At 52.2% G+C, this 13,675-nt stretch overlaps 5 protein-coding genes across 5 annotated transcripts; 3 read left to right on the top strand and 2 right to left on the bottom strand.

Annotated features, from left to right (window-relative positions):
- Window positions 1-806: 806 nt before the first annotated feature.
- On the top strand, window positions 807-4,064 carry ALTATR162_LOCUS319 (uncharacterized protein; the record flags this gene model as incomplete). The annotated part of the gene is made up of 2 exons (XM_043307912.1): window positions 807-3,074; window positions 3,123-4,064. The coding sequence occupies 2 exons, from the start codon at window positions 807-809 to the stop codon at window positions 4,062-4,064; spliced, it is 3,210 nt and encodes a 1,069-aa protein (XP_043163847.1).
- A 490-nt stretch (window positions 4,065-4,554) lies between these two features.
- ALTATR162_LOCUS318 (uncharacterized protein) lies at window positions 4,555-5,691 on the top strand (the record flags this gene model as incomplete). Its single annotated transcript, XM_043307911.1, has 3 exons — window positions 4,555-4,895; window positions 5,021-5,488; window positions 5,535-5,691. The coding sequence occupies 3 exons, from the start codon at window positions 4,555-4,557 to the stop codon at window positions 5,689-5,691; spliced, it is 966 nt and encodes a 321-aa protein (XP_043163846.1).
- A 303-nt stretch (window positions 5,692-5,994) lies between these two features.
- Window positions 5,995-6,778, bottom strand: ALTATR162_LOCUS317 (uncharacterized protein; the record flags this gene model as incomplete). Its single annotated transcript, XM_043307910.1, has 4 exons — window positions 5,995-6,153; window positions 6,207-6,383; window positions 6,435-6,619; window positions 6,652-6,778. The coding sequence occupies 4 exons, from the start codon at window positions 6,776-6,778 to the stop codon at window positions 5,995-5,997; spliced, it is 648 nt and encodes a 215-aa protein (XP_043163845.1).
- Window positions 6,779-7,377: 599 nt separating this feature from the next.
- ALTATR162_LOCUS316 (uncharacterized protein) lies at window positions 7,378-8,986 on the top strand (the record flags this gene model as incomplete). Its single annotated transcript, XM_043307909.1, has 4 exons — window positions 7,378-8,040; window positions 8,096-8,307; window positions 8,354-8,786; window positions 8,903-8,986. The coding sequence occupies 4 exons, from the start codon at window positions 7,378-7,380 to the stop codon at window positions 8,984-8,986; spliced, it is 1,392 nt and encodes a 463-aa protein (XP_043163844.1).
- Window positions 8,987-10,995: 2,009 nt separating this feature from the next.
- Window positions 10,996-11,862, bottom strand: ALTATR162_LOCUS315 (uncharacterized protein; the record flags this gene model as incomplete). Its single annotated transcript, XM_043307908.1, has 2 exons — window positions 10,996-11,623; window positions 11,681-11,862. The coding sequence occupies 2 exons, from the start codon at window positions 11,860-11,862 to the stop codon at window positions 10,996-10,998; spliced, it is 810 nt and encodes a 269-aa protein (XP_043163843.1).
- Window positions 11,863-13,675: the final 1,813 nt, after the last annotated feature.

Raw genomic sequence — 13,675 nt, 5'->3', positions numbered from 1 at the left:
TCAAGTAGGACAACTCGTACGAAGAAAAGGCAAAGAGAAGGGTCAGCAGACGGAAGCAGCGGGAAAGGCAGTATGGTAGGCCAGCGGGCTCCAGCCGTTTTTGAGTCCCACTGTACGTCAGCTGTAGGCTAATGCTGGCGGAGGCTGGCGACGGCACCCTCTAGCATCGGGTACCTTAATAATGACCCTGGGCATTACCAAGTGACTTGACCCCTGCCCATCACGACTCAATAAAAGACTTAGTGACGGTGATGCGATATTGATTTACCAAATGCAGCACGTAGCGGGGTTGAACACGGGCGGTGGACACCACCATTTCGGAGGCTGCATGTCGCCTGATTCGTTGTGAGGCTGCGCTTTCATGGCGCGCCATCAGGAACGAGCAGAAAAAACGAAAAGTCAAGACAAGCGCATCAAACTAGGCATGCGTCGTGAATCGGACGCACGTGTCGTCGAGTCTAGATAGCTGGGCGGGTCTGCAATCTACCGGAAAGAAAAGCAAGACATGTCATCCCCGTCTTCACACCGACGCCCGGAGAAGCGTTTCGCCGAGCTCCGGGGACTGACGCGCCAAGCCATGTCCAACTAGGCGCGTCGATGGAAGCTCGTTCCAAACTTTATGTTTTGCGGCTGCGACAACAGCTAGACAAAGAGCAGTCCAAGGCGCTCACCTCGCATAAACAGCTCATCGGGGCGCACGTGAACTGCAACATTTGACGTGGAAAGTAAAGCACGGAAATCACTTTAGTTCTGGTTTCTGGTCCAGCCTGTCTCACAAGATTTGAACTCGCGCCAGCACGACTGCGATGTTTCGTCGTGATCCACCTTCAACACCCGGACGCGACTACTACTACGACTACGACCGCCAGCCGTCGACCACACCTGCCGGCCCCCCGCCTGACGATTCAAGATTTCCCACCTCGACCCCAGCTGGCCCGCCGCCAGGCATGAATAACGGTCTTTTCGGCAACACACGGCCGACGTTCAATCCCAACAGCTATGACTACGCCAGCAACTCGCTCTTCGATAGCTCGCCGCCCAAGCCGGGCTTGTTCGAAGGCATTGGAGCCGGCTCAATAGGCACTTCGACCTCCGGACGACCCCCAACACAACGAGGACGCATCACAACCTCCGGCCAATTCCAAGCGCCCACCAACACACTGCACCGAGACGCAGAAGGCGAGTCGGATGACGAGTACACGGAGGAGGAACAAGAAGAAGACGAAGACATGGATCAAGATGAGGGCACCGACGAGGACGAACCGCTCTCACCACAGCGCCGCAACAAGACACAGAACAGGTTCTCCCAATCCGTCGTCTCAAGAACGAGCGCAAATGATGTGGAGCCAGGCCCTACACTGGTTCGCTCAGGCGCAAAACAGACACAATTCGATCTCCTAGCGCTCGCCAGGGGCCTTACATCCGACGCGCCTCAAGGCCGCTGGCAGCCAACTGGCAAACCGCAATTCCTGCGCGAATCCGACCACACCATACTTGAGACGGAGCGTCTGGTCGAGAAGGTTCACGAGTCTCTCCACTCAGACTCGCCGGACAAGCGAACCGATGTGCTCGGCTCGGTCGCTCAGGAACTGACTGCAGTCTGGAGATCAATCAAGCCAAACCCCAACACCATGTCAGACCAGCGACAGGAGGTATTGCAAGGCAGTCATCTTGCCACTCTTCTGCTCACCCTTCACCACCCCCCACAGATCGACCTAAACCAACGAGCCTCGGCCCTTTCACTTGTACCTGCGCGAACCGATCCGAGACAATACACTCCTATTCCAAGAGTACTGCTCGACTGGCTGAACAACACATTCTCCGGTGTATCTGAGGTTGGAGAGGTGTTGAAAGAGACACGCGGGTATTCAAGACACCCTTCGTTCTGGGAGGCGGTGCATGTTTCCATTGTTCGGGGCAACTTCTCGCAGACTATGAAATTACTGCAGGGAGCTCGACTCGAAAACGCCGAGACAGCCGAACACGACGGACTGGGCACCACAGGATATGTCGGATCACACCTCCAATACGCAAACCACGCGCTACGTCAAGCAATCGATCTTCTGCGAGAATGTCCAGCTATTGCATCCGAAGATTGGGACATCAAGGGACATGACTGGAGTATTTTCCGGCAGCGCGTACAACAAGTATATGTCAGCTTGGAGGACTTTTCCGAGGGCGAAAGTGTGAACCGTCATTCTGTCTCTCAGCCTTTCAAGGCGGCACACTTTGGTATCTCGCAATCCCAGGCAAGCTTCCAGCTCAGTGTGGCCAGTCGCAAAGCTGAAAGCAAAGTGCCGTGGTCCGTGTATGAGAACTTGGGAAGGGTTTACCAGCTTTTGCTAGGCAATGAAGAAGAGATCCTTACCTTGTCAGCCGATTGGATCGAAGCAGTTGTGGGCCTGGGTGTTTGGTGGAACGGAGAAGAGGACGACTCGGCATTCGGCAGTCTGGCGGCAAGCCGTCGCTCCATCCTGCGGTCACAACGAGTTCGTCCTGTCGACGTGACTCCGGTCAAAGCGTATTGTCAACGGTTGTCTTCTGCGCTAGCAGCAGTCATCCAGAACAGTGACGAAGACTTCAGTGTCAATGCTGTAGACCGCTTCGAAGTGGGTTTAGCATGTGCCTTCGACGACAACATCGAGGGTGCTCTCGAAATCCTCCAAGTCTTGTCGCTCACCATGGCATCTGCGGTTGCGGAGCTTGCCAGCGCAGGAGAGTGGTTCACAAGCGCAAAGGGCCTGATGGATCAGTTCGACCAGAGTGATCTAATGGTCCTGAGCTACACTGAACAGCAGAAGCCAAAGGGCCTGACAAAGGATGACTTACTTGTTACCTACTCACAACTCTTACCTGCGAGAGGCGAACTCACTAGCAGAGATGGTCAAACGTCCAAAGAAGGATGGGAGATTGCCGTGCAGATTCTCGGCAGACTTGACGACGTCATAACAGCGAACGAGCGCATTGAGCGGATACTAAATGACCTGCAACTCGAGTCCTCAGCCCGTGTTGACAAAATCACTCAGCTTTGCCACAATCTGGGCCTCTCACAGCATGCTGTCATCATCGCTCAGGTAAGTCATATCACAGAAATCCCTCCGGGTCCAAACTAACTGTTACAGAAATATGCCGACCACCTCCGCACAAACACCGAAAGCTATGGCGACACACTGCTCTACTACGCCCGTGCCCACGACGCACAAAAGATCCAAGAGGTGCTACGTGTATTGGTCGCCCACTGCCTTGTCAAGTCAATCGCCTATCCGCCTCTAGACGAATTAGACGAGTCACTTAGCTCGCTCATTACTTCACCAAAGCAAACCCTGACCAAACTCGCGAGTCTAGACTCGGAAGCCGCTTCTCTGCTCTCGAACCACCTCAGTGGTTATGCGACAATACGCAAATACTACGATCTGCGAGATGAAGGGATATTGCTAAAAAACGGAGAGAAGCCAGCACATCGGCCCATGGCACGAAAACGAGCTGCAGCAAACGCGCTTATGGTTATCATCGCTAGCGCAGCGTCCAGCATCCGTGGCGGACTGTATGATCCAGAGATAGAAACTGTGGTTCAAGTCGATGTCCTGCTACCGTTACTGGGTGAGGCGCTTGTCTTCGTCAACCAACCCAAGCGCACTTTGACGCTCCGTCACTTATATGATCTCCTCGCAGCCATCGAGGACTTTGATACTGCACCCAGTATGATCCGAACGCAATGCGACGAAGTACTCGCTACTACCCTCCTTTCTGCACATGACCCCAACTCCTCACAACAACTACCGAACCCACACCAACTGCTATCGAAATCAACATCGAACCTAACGACGGCGTCCAGCCAATATTCGCTCATTGGCTCAACCGATTTCGGCTCTGCAGATGGTCAGAGTACAGAAGGTTCGACAGTCTTTGTTAAGGGCGGACATGTAGACGATAGCAAGCGTGGTTGGGACTGGCGGAAAGGCTTCCCCAAGGGTGCAAAGAGTGAGGATATCATTGCGGTGCTCAGGTTGGGGGTTGCGAGGGAGATTGGAAGAGCGTTTGCAGAAGGCGAGGTCACCGCTTGAGGTGTCTAGCTAGGAGAAATGATACCACAATGTAATAGTAGAAGCTTTTTGGCCTTGGCCATAAGAGTTGATGTTCAAACGTCATTAATTATGTCGCGTTCAAAGCAACAGCTTGTTTACGTGTGTAACTCTGCAATACTGCCCGAAGTTCTCCACTACCTTTTCATGACCAAGTGTGTGCCATGGTATGTTTGACTAATCATGCTATATAGCATGCATACAGAACATTTTTACAAAAGTCGTTCCCCTCGTCTACTAAACTTTAGCATTTGAAGCGAGCTAAGCTGTGCCGGAACCCACGCGTCGACGTCGAACACAGCCAACGCGTACCTCGGTTCCTCGTCTCCCCGCATCATCACCATCACCACAAACATGTCCATGCTCGCCAAAGAACATGGGGTAAAAGCGCATATACCACGCGCTTCAAAACAGCATTGCATACCTCTCAACTACCTTCCAGCGTCTACGTGATTAAAATTGTTCTGCCAAAATGTCACCAAAGCAATCCCCGCGCCATACCCCCGACATCACGCTCCCCTCGTCCTACAACACGCTCCCCTTCACCCAAATCACGACACGCCACCACGAAAAAGAGCCCTCAGTCATTATCCTCACCTTGCACAGACCAGGTAAGCACAATGCCTTCACCGACATCATGCGCGCGGAAATCGAATCCGCATACGCCATGTTCGATGTAGACGAGCGCGTGAAATGTGTCGTCGTAACAGGCGATGGAAGGATATTCTGTGCGGGTGCGGATTTAGATGATGGGTTTGGCAAGGGTGTGCATGGAGGTGAAGGGGCGGAGAAGGTGCAGGAGCATAGGGACGGGTATGTTTTGATTTCCATCTTTTTTTTCTTTTTCCGCCAGTTCTGCTTTAGCTCTTCTTCTCAGTGTTTTATATAACATGGCGTAACAAGTCTGTTCTGGCTGACAAAAGAATGAATGCATACAGAGGCGGACGCGTAACCCTAGCCATCCAACACTGCCGCAAACCCTCCATAGCTGCCCTCCAAGGTTCGGCAGTAGGCATCGGCATCACCATGACCCTCCCCATGAATATACGCATAGCCTACGCCAAGGCGAAAATTGGTTTCGTCTTCGCGCGCCGTGGTCTCATCATGGAAGCAGCCTCTTCATTCTTCTTACCCCGATTGATCGGACATAGTCGCGCTATGCAGGCTATAACGACAGGTAGCACATATCTTGCTGGCGACAAGATCTGGGGTGGTCTGTTTGCGGAAACGTGTGAGAAAGCGGAGGATGTGTTGCCGAGGGCGCTTGAGGTCGCGGAAGATGTGGTGAAGAATACTAGTACTGTTAGTACGTATTTGATGAAGGAGTTGATGTATAGGGATATGGGGAGTCCTGAGGGTCAGCATTTGTTGGATAGTAGGGTGATTTACGAGTTGTTTGGGTCGCCGTAAGTTGTTCTTCTTGCTAGTTTGTCAGAAGCTAACTGGGTGCAGGGATAACACCGAGGGCGTACAGTCGTTCATGGAGAAGAGGCAAGCGAAGTTTACGGGAACCATGGACAGTACGAATGTGACTGGTTATCCGTGGTGGATGCCAATTGACACTCTGGGGAGGCCAAAGATGGCGCCGACGGGGAGGGCGAAGATTTAATTACATTTGAGAAAGTGGGCCAAGACACGATATGTAGTGCTCAAGTGTATTGGCATGACTTCATTGTCTATCGTCCATTTCATCCCACACAACTGCTGTTGTTCAACGTCCCTGTAGGACTAGCCTTCACGCGCGTAGCTAGCCAGCACCCCAAAACTGCATCACGCGCACCGAAGGCTCGAATGGAGGTATCAGGGATTTTCATTCGTTCCTAGTGTACTTCTTTTCGTGAAGCATGCATAACCGAGGGAAACCCATATCATCCCTACCCATCCAGACCGCACTCCGTAATGAGAAACACGCTTAGAAGAAAGTGGATGGTCGGGTAGAAGAGAAGACCTTCTTGCCAGCCTTCTTGTTGATGCGGTGGGGCAGCGGGAACTTGAGGTTCTTGGTGAGGAGCTGCTTGATGTATGGTCGGCGGATGTCGTCGGACTTCTCGACCTCAACGACCTTGAGAATCTAGACGGAATGTGAGTGGGCTGACACGGGCGGTAGATGCGATCTGATCTTACCTGAACGGACCTGAAGCGCGATCGGTGACGGGCGGCCATGTCCTGGTAGAGAGCATCGACGGCGGCAACGCGGGACATCTCACGGTACTCCTTGTACATGTTGTGGGTACCGGAGCGCGAGTCGTACTTGAGCCAGATACCGAAGTTCTTAACCTTCTGGGGCTTCTTCTCGTGGATCTGAACCAGTCAGTCTCTCATGTTCCACAACTCTTGTCTAGTCTGACGTACCTGGTTTACGGAGACGATCTCACCGTTGGCCTTCTTGATCTTGCGGAGCTTGCCAAGGAAGTACCAGAACCGTGACTTGGCGACAACCTCGTTGGGCGCAAAGATGCGCATGCGGTAGATCTTAGGCGCGGGGTTGGCCTCTGAAGGCAGATGGCGCCCGATAATCTGGTATTCCTGGAAGCGTGCTGAAGCATCGTCAGTACTGCTTCAACCAAACAAAGTAGTCCTAGTCCAGCAATTGCAGCATCCGCGGTTGGGGAGTTCGATCGTGTTAGGGTGCTCGAGTACGGTCGTAATCGAATTTGTCGCATGCAGACGATTGCGCGTGCATTCGCTACCATCATCATAACGTTCGGTGTCGTTGACCCGCCCACTGTGCATGCACACGCCACTACTGCTCCTCCATAATCTGCCCCCGAACTCGTACTGTCGTGTATCGTGATGGCGAGAGGCTTGGTGAGCGGCCTCAAGATGGCGCGGGCCTGGTTCGAAAATTCCATCGGCTGCAATTGCTGGACGGGATGGTGTTGCGGAGAAGAGAAATTTGCTTACCCATCTGCGACTGGTTAGCAAGCGATATTGACAGAAGCTGGCGACTGTGACTGACCTTGATTGTGCTGTGAGGTTAGTACCTTGGGTTGAGAAGTTCAGTCAGGTCGTCTCTATGTTGGATTCACAAGCGAATTCGACACCAGCTTGTGGGCGCTAGCTGAGCAGGGACCCACAACAACTTGGCGGCAGGCACGAGGGACGTCGGCGAACAAACAGCTCAAACACCGACACACCAACATCGAGCATCACCAAACCGCCCGCCAGTTGGCTTCCTGCAAACCTAATCTGCAACATGTCAAAGGGTTGAGGATACCAGCTGAAGTCGCGAACACCTTCAGAACTACGCGACAGCCGATTATCCATTTCCGCCATCGCATCTCCAGAAGCGACGATGCAAGCCGCACTCGAGCCTTTCCATGAGGCATATGCCAGTGGTCTGGCGCAACCCGTCGCAGACTTCCTCAGTCCAGTTGCTCCTGCACATGATCCTGGCCGGCTGTACGACTTCTACCGCGCTTCCAGCGAAGACAAGATTGAAGGCGATGTCCGATATGCGCTCAAATACAACAAGAACACGCGAATGACCAACAAGGAGGCTGGCGCATGGGTCGACATCATTGCTGGTTACTGGCGCGCTGTCAAGGAAATCATCAAGACAGACGAAGCAGCGAACCAAGGCAGGCTCAGTTCGGTTCACTATGTCGCAGTATACGATGCATGGAAGGACTTGACTAGCAGCTTCATCAAGCACATAAATGCTGGACTGCTACCACCATGGGCCATCTTCACCCTGTACTTCACTGCGAATCATCTTAGGAAGATAGCAATCAGAGCAGACGAGCAATTGGCCAAATCGAAACCGGCAACTCCCAACACCGGCTACTCAGATGACATCGTGAGCACAGCCCCTCAGAATCAGAAGCTCGAGGAAGCTGCGCGAGTGTTCAACAGAATCTTTGCTCTTTGCCTGGGTGACAGGAACCCAGACATGTCAGAATCGCGAAAGTGGGGTGTATACTGCATAGCCAACCTTCAGTTCAAGACATACTTCAAGGTAAGACTTGTCTCGGCCTGCATTTCGTGACGATCGCTAATATAAATGTATCTAGTTGAAAGCCATCAGTTTATCTAAGAACGTTGTACGATCGATCGAAGCACAGTCCGACCTACCTACATTCGAGCTGTACCCACGAGCGCATAGAGTCACATACAGATACTACCTTGGAGTACTAGCATTCCTGCAAGAGGACTATGCTAAAGCGGAAAGCAGCTTGCAACAAGCATGGGAATCTTGTTGGTCAAAGTCACAACAGAACAAATCGTGAGTGTGATTGATCTGGGGCGGATGTTCTAAGCTAACTACCCAGGCTCATACTCACATACCTCATACCTTGCCGCCTGATCACTCAACACAAGGTTCCTACAGCTAGTCTCCTCGCCGAAGCTCCTCGTCTAGAACGTATTTTTGGCCCCCTCGTCTCATGCATAAAGCGAGGCGATCTCACAGGCTTTGACAAGGCTCTAGCGGAAGGCGAGCCCGAGTTCGTCAGACGGCGCATCTTCCTCACCTTAGAGCGGAGCCGCGACATCGCCTTGCGCAACCTCCTCCGAAAGGTCTACCTAGCTGGTGGCTTCGACGATCTCAAGGAAGGACAAACGGAGAAGGACCGGATACGGAAGTCGCGAGTACCGCTAGCAAATTTTGCCGCCGCGCTCAGAATGGGCATTGCAGGCGAAGGCAGCGGCCAAGCCGTGGAGGACGATGAGGTTGAATGTCTATTGGCAAACCAGATCTACAAGGTGCGTATACCATGTCCCCAGCGCTGGGCTCTCTGCAGGTCTTACCCGATTTTGAGGCAACCTCGTCACGGAGACCACGTCACATCTTGAACCCACTCGGCTAACCCATAATGCAGGGTCTTATGAAGGGTTATATTTCGCGCGAACACGGCATGGTGGTGATGAACAAGAAGGGCGCGTTTCCGGGAACAGGGGTCTGATGCCTAAACACATCCGTCTACTGCCTATCTACCCACCAAACAATCATGGCTACATGCCGCGACATGTCACTACCCAAGCTGGAACGCGAATGCACTGTTGCATGTGTAAGCAGCCTCGATGCGCATACATTCACGACATGAGGCATCACACCATCGCGACAAAGAAAAACTCATACAGAGCACCGATCCAATATATTCTATCGATATACCTCAAACTCAACTTCCCCGGCAATTCCTTTTTCTAACCTAACCCCCGTGCTTGCATGGTTCGTGAGACGAGCCGGCTCTGCGTGCGCGACCAGTCACTGTTGCAGGAGACCCAAGCCGCGTTCCCGCACAGACGCGCTGTCGCCCTCTCAGCTGATATCGCGTTGCAGGCCCCCGCCTACTACCCAAACCTGCCGCCCTGATCATCTTTTACCCCACTTGTGCTACCAGCCCAACGCGACGCCCTGCTTTCGTTCTCGCTTCGATGTGCAGCAATGGTGGTCCTTGCCGCATCTCGCATGAGGACGGGTATCGGCAGAGTTACTGTGTGACTGTACTAGAAAGTAGCCAGTACCACGCCTCGCGTCTGGGGGGTAATAGGTAAGCTTTTGATAAGATGAGTCAACGGAACACGATCGTCGGTGTTCCCTCGGGTACGCAGGCCATCGTGTTCCTATTGCTCTTGATGCACCTAGTCCTCCATCCATGCCACTCCGTCTTCGGGCATCGTTACTAGCCCTCAGCACATTGTATTCCTATCCTTTATCCTGCTGATATGGGTCATGCATGACTGGCGTGGTGGGTAGCGTTTACTAATTCCATGCACCCCAGCTCATAGCTCATCCCTTTCTTTACGCTTCTTGCTTCTTGCTTCTTGCTTTTCTGTCTTCGTTCGCAGCCCACATGTCTTGGTTCTGTTATAGCGTACCGGGGCTGCATGTGATTCGTTCACATCTAGAGCGACTCGACAATGGATCTTACCCCGCGGATCAGATTGTGCGCTACCTTGCTAGCGATATTGCCTTTCGTCTTGCTGTTATTCTTGTGATTTTTGTGGTACTTGCGGTACTGTTTGGGTACTTTCTTCCCGCCGACACGTTTTGCGCTGATGGCTTGGATGGAGTGCGCGGGTGGGCGTTCAAACATTGTGTGTTATGGTGTTTTAGGTCGTGTTGTGTGGTGTATGGTAAAACAAGAGTAAATTATTGGTTCTGTATGTATTTGGTCTTGTAGAGTATATGTGTTTGATTATATTGTAACCATCAAGTCCATTGCAACCGAGAAACCGTTACAGCTATATATCTTGGAGGTCGTGAAGTGTGCACTGCGTTGGTTATGCCGAGTTGCCGGCCAATGATATCAGCCAAGCGAGTGTGGAGACAGAGGAGGGCTGAGCATCAAGAGCCGGTACAAAAGGTTGGAGGCCTAATGGATTGCTGCGCCATGTCACTTGTCATTATTCGAAAATGTTTGGACTGATGTTCTGAAGAAGAGGCTTGATTCATTGTGATACGGAATGCTATCATTAATCGCTTGGAACAGGTTATAGAAACGACGAATGTATCTTGTTACAATTTGGTGCAGCTCTGCTGCCAAGAAAAGTACCTCCAAGCCGGAGCAGATATAGGTTTGGGACTAAGAGAAATGCGCAACCTGGGGTGACAATGGGGACCCACGGTGTTTTTTGTAAGTTGAAATGCGAAGAGGGAAGTTATACGAATGCGACGAAGGCATGTGTATCAAAGCAACTTTGAGGCCAACGAAGGAGGCGCGAGTGTCTAGGAAAACCAACCCATGAGAGATATGTATAGTACAACAGTGGCGTGAGTGAGAGCCAGAAAGGTATTTCCAAACCATAGCGCCATGCAGGAACAAGACCGTGACCGAGGAACAATCAGGCAGAGATAAGGCATAGCCGTGAAGCTGGGGCGAAAAGTGTATATACAAGAAGAACAAGAAAAGGCAGACAATGGGGATCATTAGTTGGATGCGACAAGGTGGATAGCTGTGAGCGGAAAGCTTCAGCGGATCGAAGGTGATGACAGGTCGTCCATGTGGTTGACCATGGCAACGAACAAGTCGAAGAAGAGTTTGCCCCCGTTCTCCATCTCGTTCTGCATCGTGCCGCTGCGCTTGAAGGTGTGCCTAGCTCGGATGATGAGCGCGAGGTAGTGTGCACGGAGCTTCGAGTCGTTGTCAGGAGTATTGGCGTATGCGTAACGGGCAGACGTCAAGATGGTCGAGCACTGGATGCCAGACTGGAGACCTTGCTTCTTCAGAGCAAGCTTCTTCAATTCTTGCAATCCGTACTTGTCGGCTTGACAGTAGATGACAGTGTCTTTCAGTATCGGTCCGACTGAAGACTGAACGACAGCTTCATGTGTGCTGTTGGCATTGCCGCCATCTTCGAGGTTCCAGCTGTTTCGCTTCTTGTCGTACTCCATACGCGGGTAGTAGTCACCCTTGTAGAGGTACTCAAGAATCGACGAGAAGACTTCGGGCTCTTCGTCGGGTAGGTCGATGCGCTTGTTGGTGGTTTGGAAGAACTGGCCGCTACAGAGGGTTTGAAACCAAGGAGAATGCGACAGAACATCTTCATGCGCTGCGAAGAGTCGCTGCTCGCGGCCGACGGATATAGTGATAATGGCACTAATGGGATTTGTCAGTAAAGTCGCTTGAAAGGTGATCAGGAAAGAATCAACTCACCTTCCTAGTGTTGGCGATGTTTGGTTTGATTGCGGAGATGATGCCTGGGCATGCTGTGCCAGCCTCTCTACTCTCCTTGACGAGTCCCTGAACGAGGGATTCTTCTTCTGAGATTTAGACTTGCTTGCGCGATGTTTCGAAAAGCTGCCTTCTTGATGACGTGTGCGGTTTGATGAAAACATGATGAAGACGATGATACGATACTGTCGTTACGACGGGTGGATGGTGTGTGAAGAAATGTCGTTGATACTTATAGGTGCAGTGGGTAGGCAACAAGCGTACGAATCTGAGTAGGCAAGCAGACGACTCAAAAAGATCCTAAGGCAGACACGTCGTAGGGCAAATGAGACAATAGCACGCAAGTACTAGGCGACTGCAGCCGTGTATATATACCTGACTCCTCACAGGAGGCCACTATCTGGCCCTCGGCCAGGGTGAGGGTGAATAGCGACGCGATTGGACGCGTCCACGGGCCTAACACGTAAACGCGATATCACATGTTCCACTTTGCCTATTCCAGAGCTAAGAGTCAGGACGGCTGAGCCCCCGGACCTGGGCCAGGTAGCACTTGTGCAAAGTTGTGAAACAAAGGCGGAACAAAGAAGGCTGATAGCGCTAGTTGTGCGCCGGTAGGATGGCATGGTCTTGGAACCGCAAGCAACTAGACATGTTAGAGACTAGCCATCAAGAGCTGAGGATCGATACTCGCGATGTCTCATCCCATGCTTTTGCTAGAGGGATGTGACGAGCATTCTAAACCATGACGAAGTGATGCAATGACTGGTCGCATTATTTGCGCAGGGCTTGATGCTTGCGTCGGGAAGGTGGAAGCTTTGGCCAGGCACCCAAGAAACTTTGAGAAAAGCAACGGCGCCGCCGCTGTGCAACAGCCAACGCCGGCTCATCGCTTGTGCCTGCGAATCAAAGAATTGCGGCCATCCACCGAAAGCCCTATCTAGAGGCCGTTTGCCGTTCCCCTGAGGGGCGAATATTGCATTGAAGGACCGATACCTAGTCAGAGAGGCGTAGCGCGAGGCTACGATCCGGTTCCGCGCGATGATGGGATTCGCGGCTGGTAAAGGCGATGTCAGCGACCATAACACGGTGCCTGATGCCGTGAAATTGTGCATCGCTGATCAATTAGTCTCGGACGCGAGGGGTGCATGGGTGGAGCGCGTTTGGGCATTGACAATGACATCGCCCTCGACGCGCCCTCACGTGTTCCGTTTAAACCCGGATCTGGTCTGGCGCACAACGCTACCAGAGAACCCAACGGCTTCGCAGTTTCACCACGTCCGTAACCATCATAACCGACGGCAGCAGCACCTAGTATGCTCTGGCGCATCGGTTGTGACGTATCGAATATGCGACAAAGCTTCCCTCCTCATTATACTGCTGTCAATTGTTTCTGCCTGCATTCATCACGCTTGAGTGCGGAGAACGTGGTCCGCATGTCGCGCACTGCATCGTCAACCATCTCATCAACGCACGAAAACAGGATGTCTATTAGGTATCTTGTTTTTGTCTGTGTCCCTCTTCCAGCTCGTCTCGCTTCAGATCCATCGTATCACGTTCCGACAGCGCATACAACCACTTCTAGACGGTGTGAACTCAGCATGGGTAGGCTTCGCGTTCTGCCGTGATCCGTTCGGCTGTCAGATTACGCCCTCCATCTATTTACTCCATCGTGTTTTTCGTCTCGAGATGATCGGGTCACATCAGGGATAGTGACCCTCCAATCAACTCACTGGGACGCCAAGTATCTTCTCCAGAGGGTCCTAAAGCTTTTTCATCTACTCAAACATCACATTTCTCCACAAAGGAAAAAGAACTCACTACCGCCATTATGCACTTTCGATAAGCGCCGTGCGTCTTCATACACGCCAACACCATCGAAGAACTCGCTGTCCTGTGCATCGCTGTCCTGTGCAGCATATGAGGTTTCGCGCTTCTCGTCCTCACCGCCTGGTTGTAGAGTGTTGAAACGCAGCTGAC

Source organism: Alternaria atra (genome assembly GCF_907166805.1).
Source record: "Alternaria atra isolate CS162 genome assembly, contig: 20, whole genome shotgun sequence".
NCBI lineage: Eukaryota > Fungi > Ascomycota > Dothideomycetes > Pleosporales > Pleosporaceae > Alternaria > Alternaria atra.
This window is presented reverse-complemented; position numbering and strand designations above follow the sequence as displayed.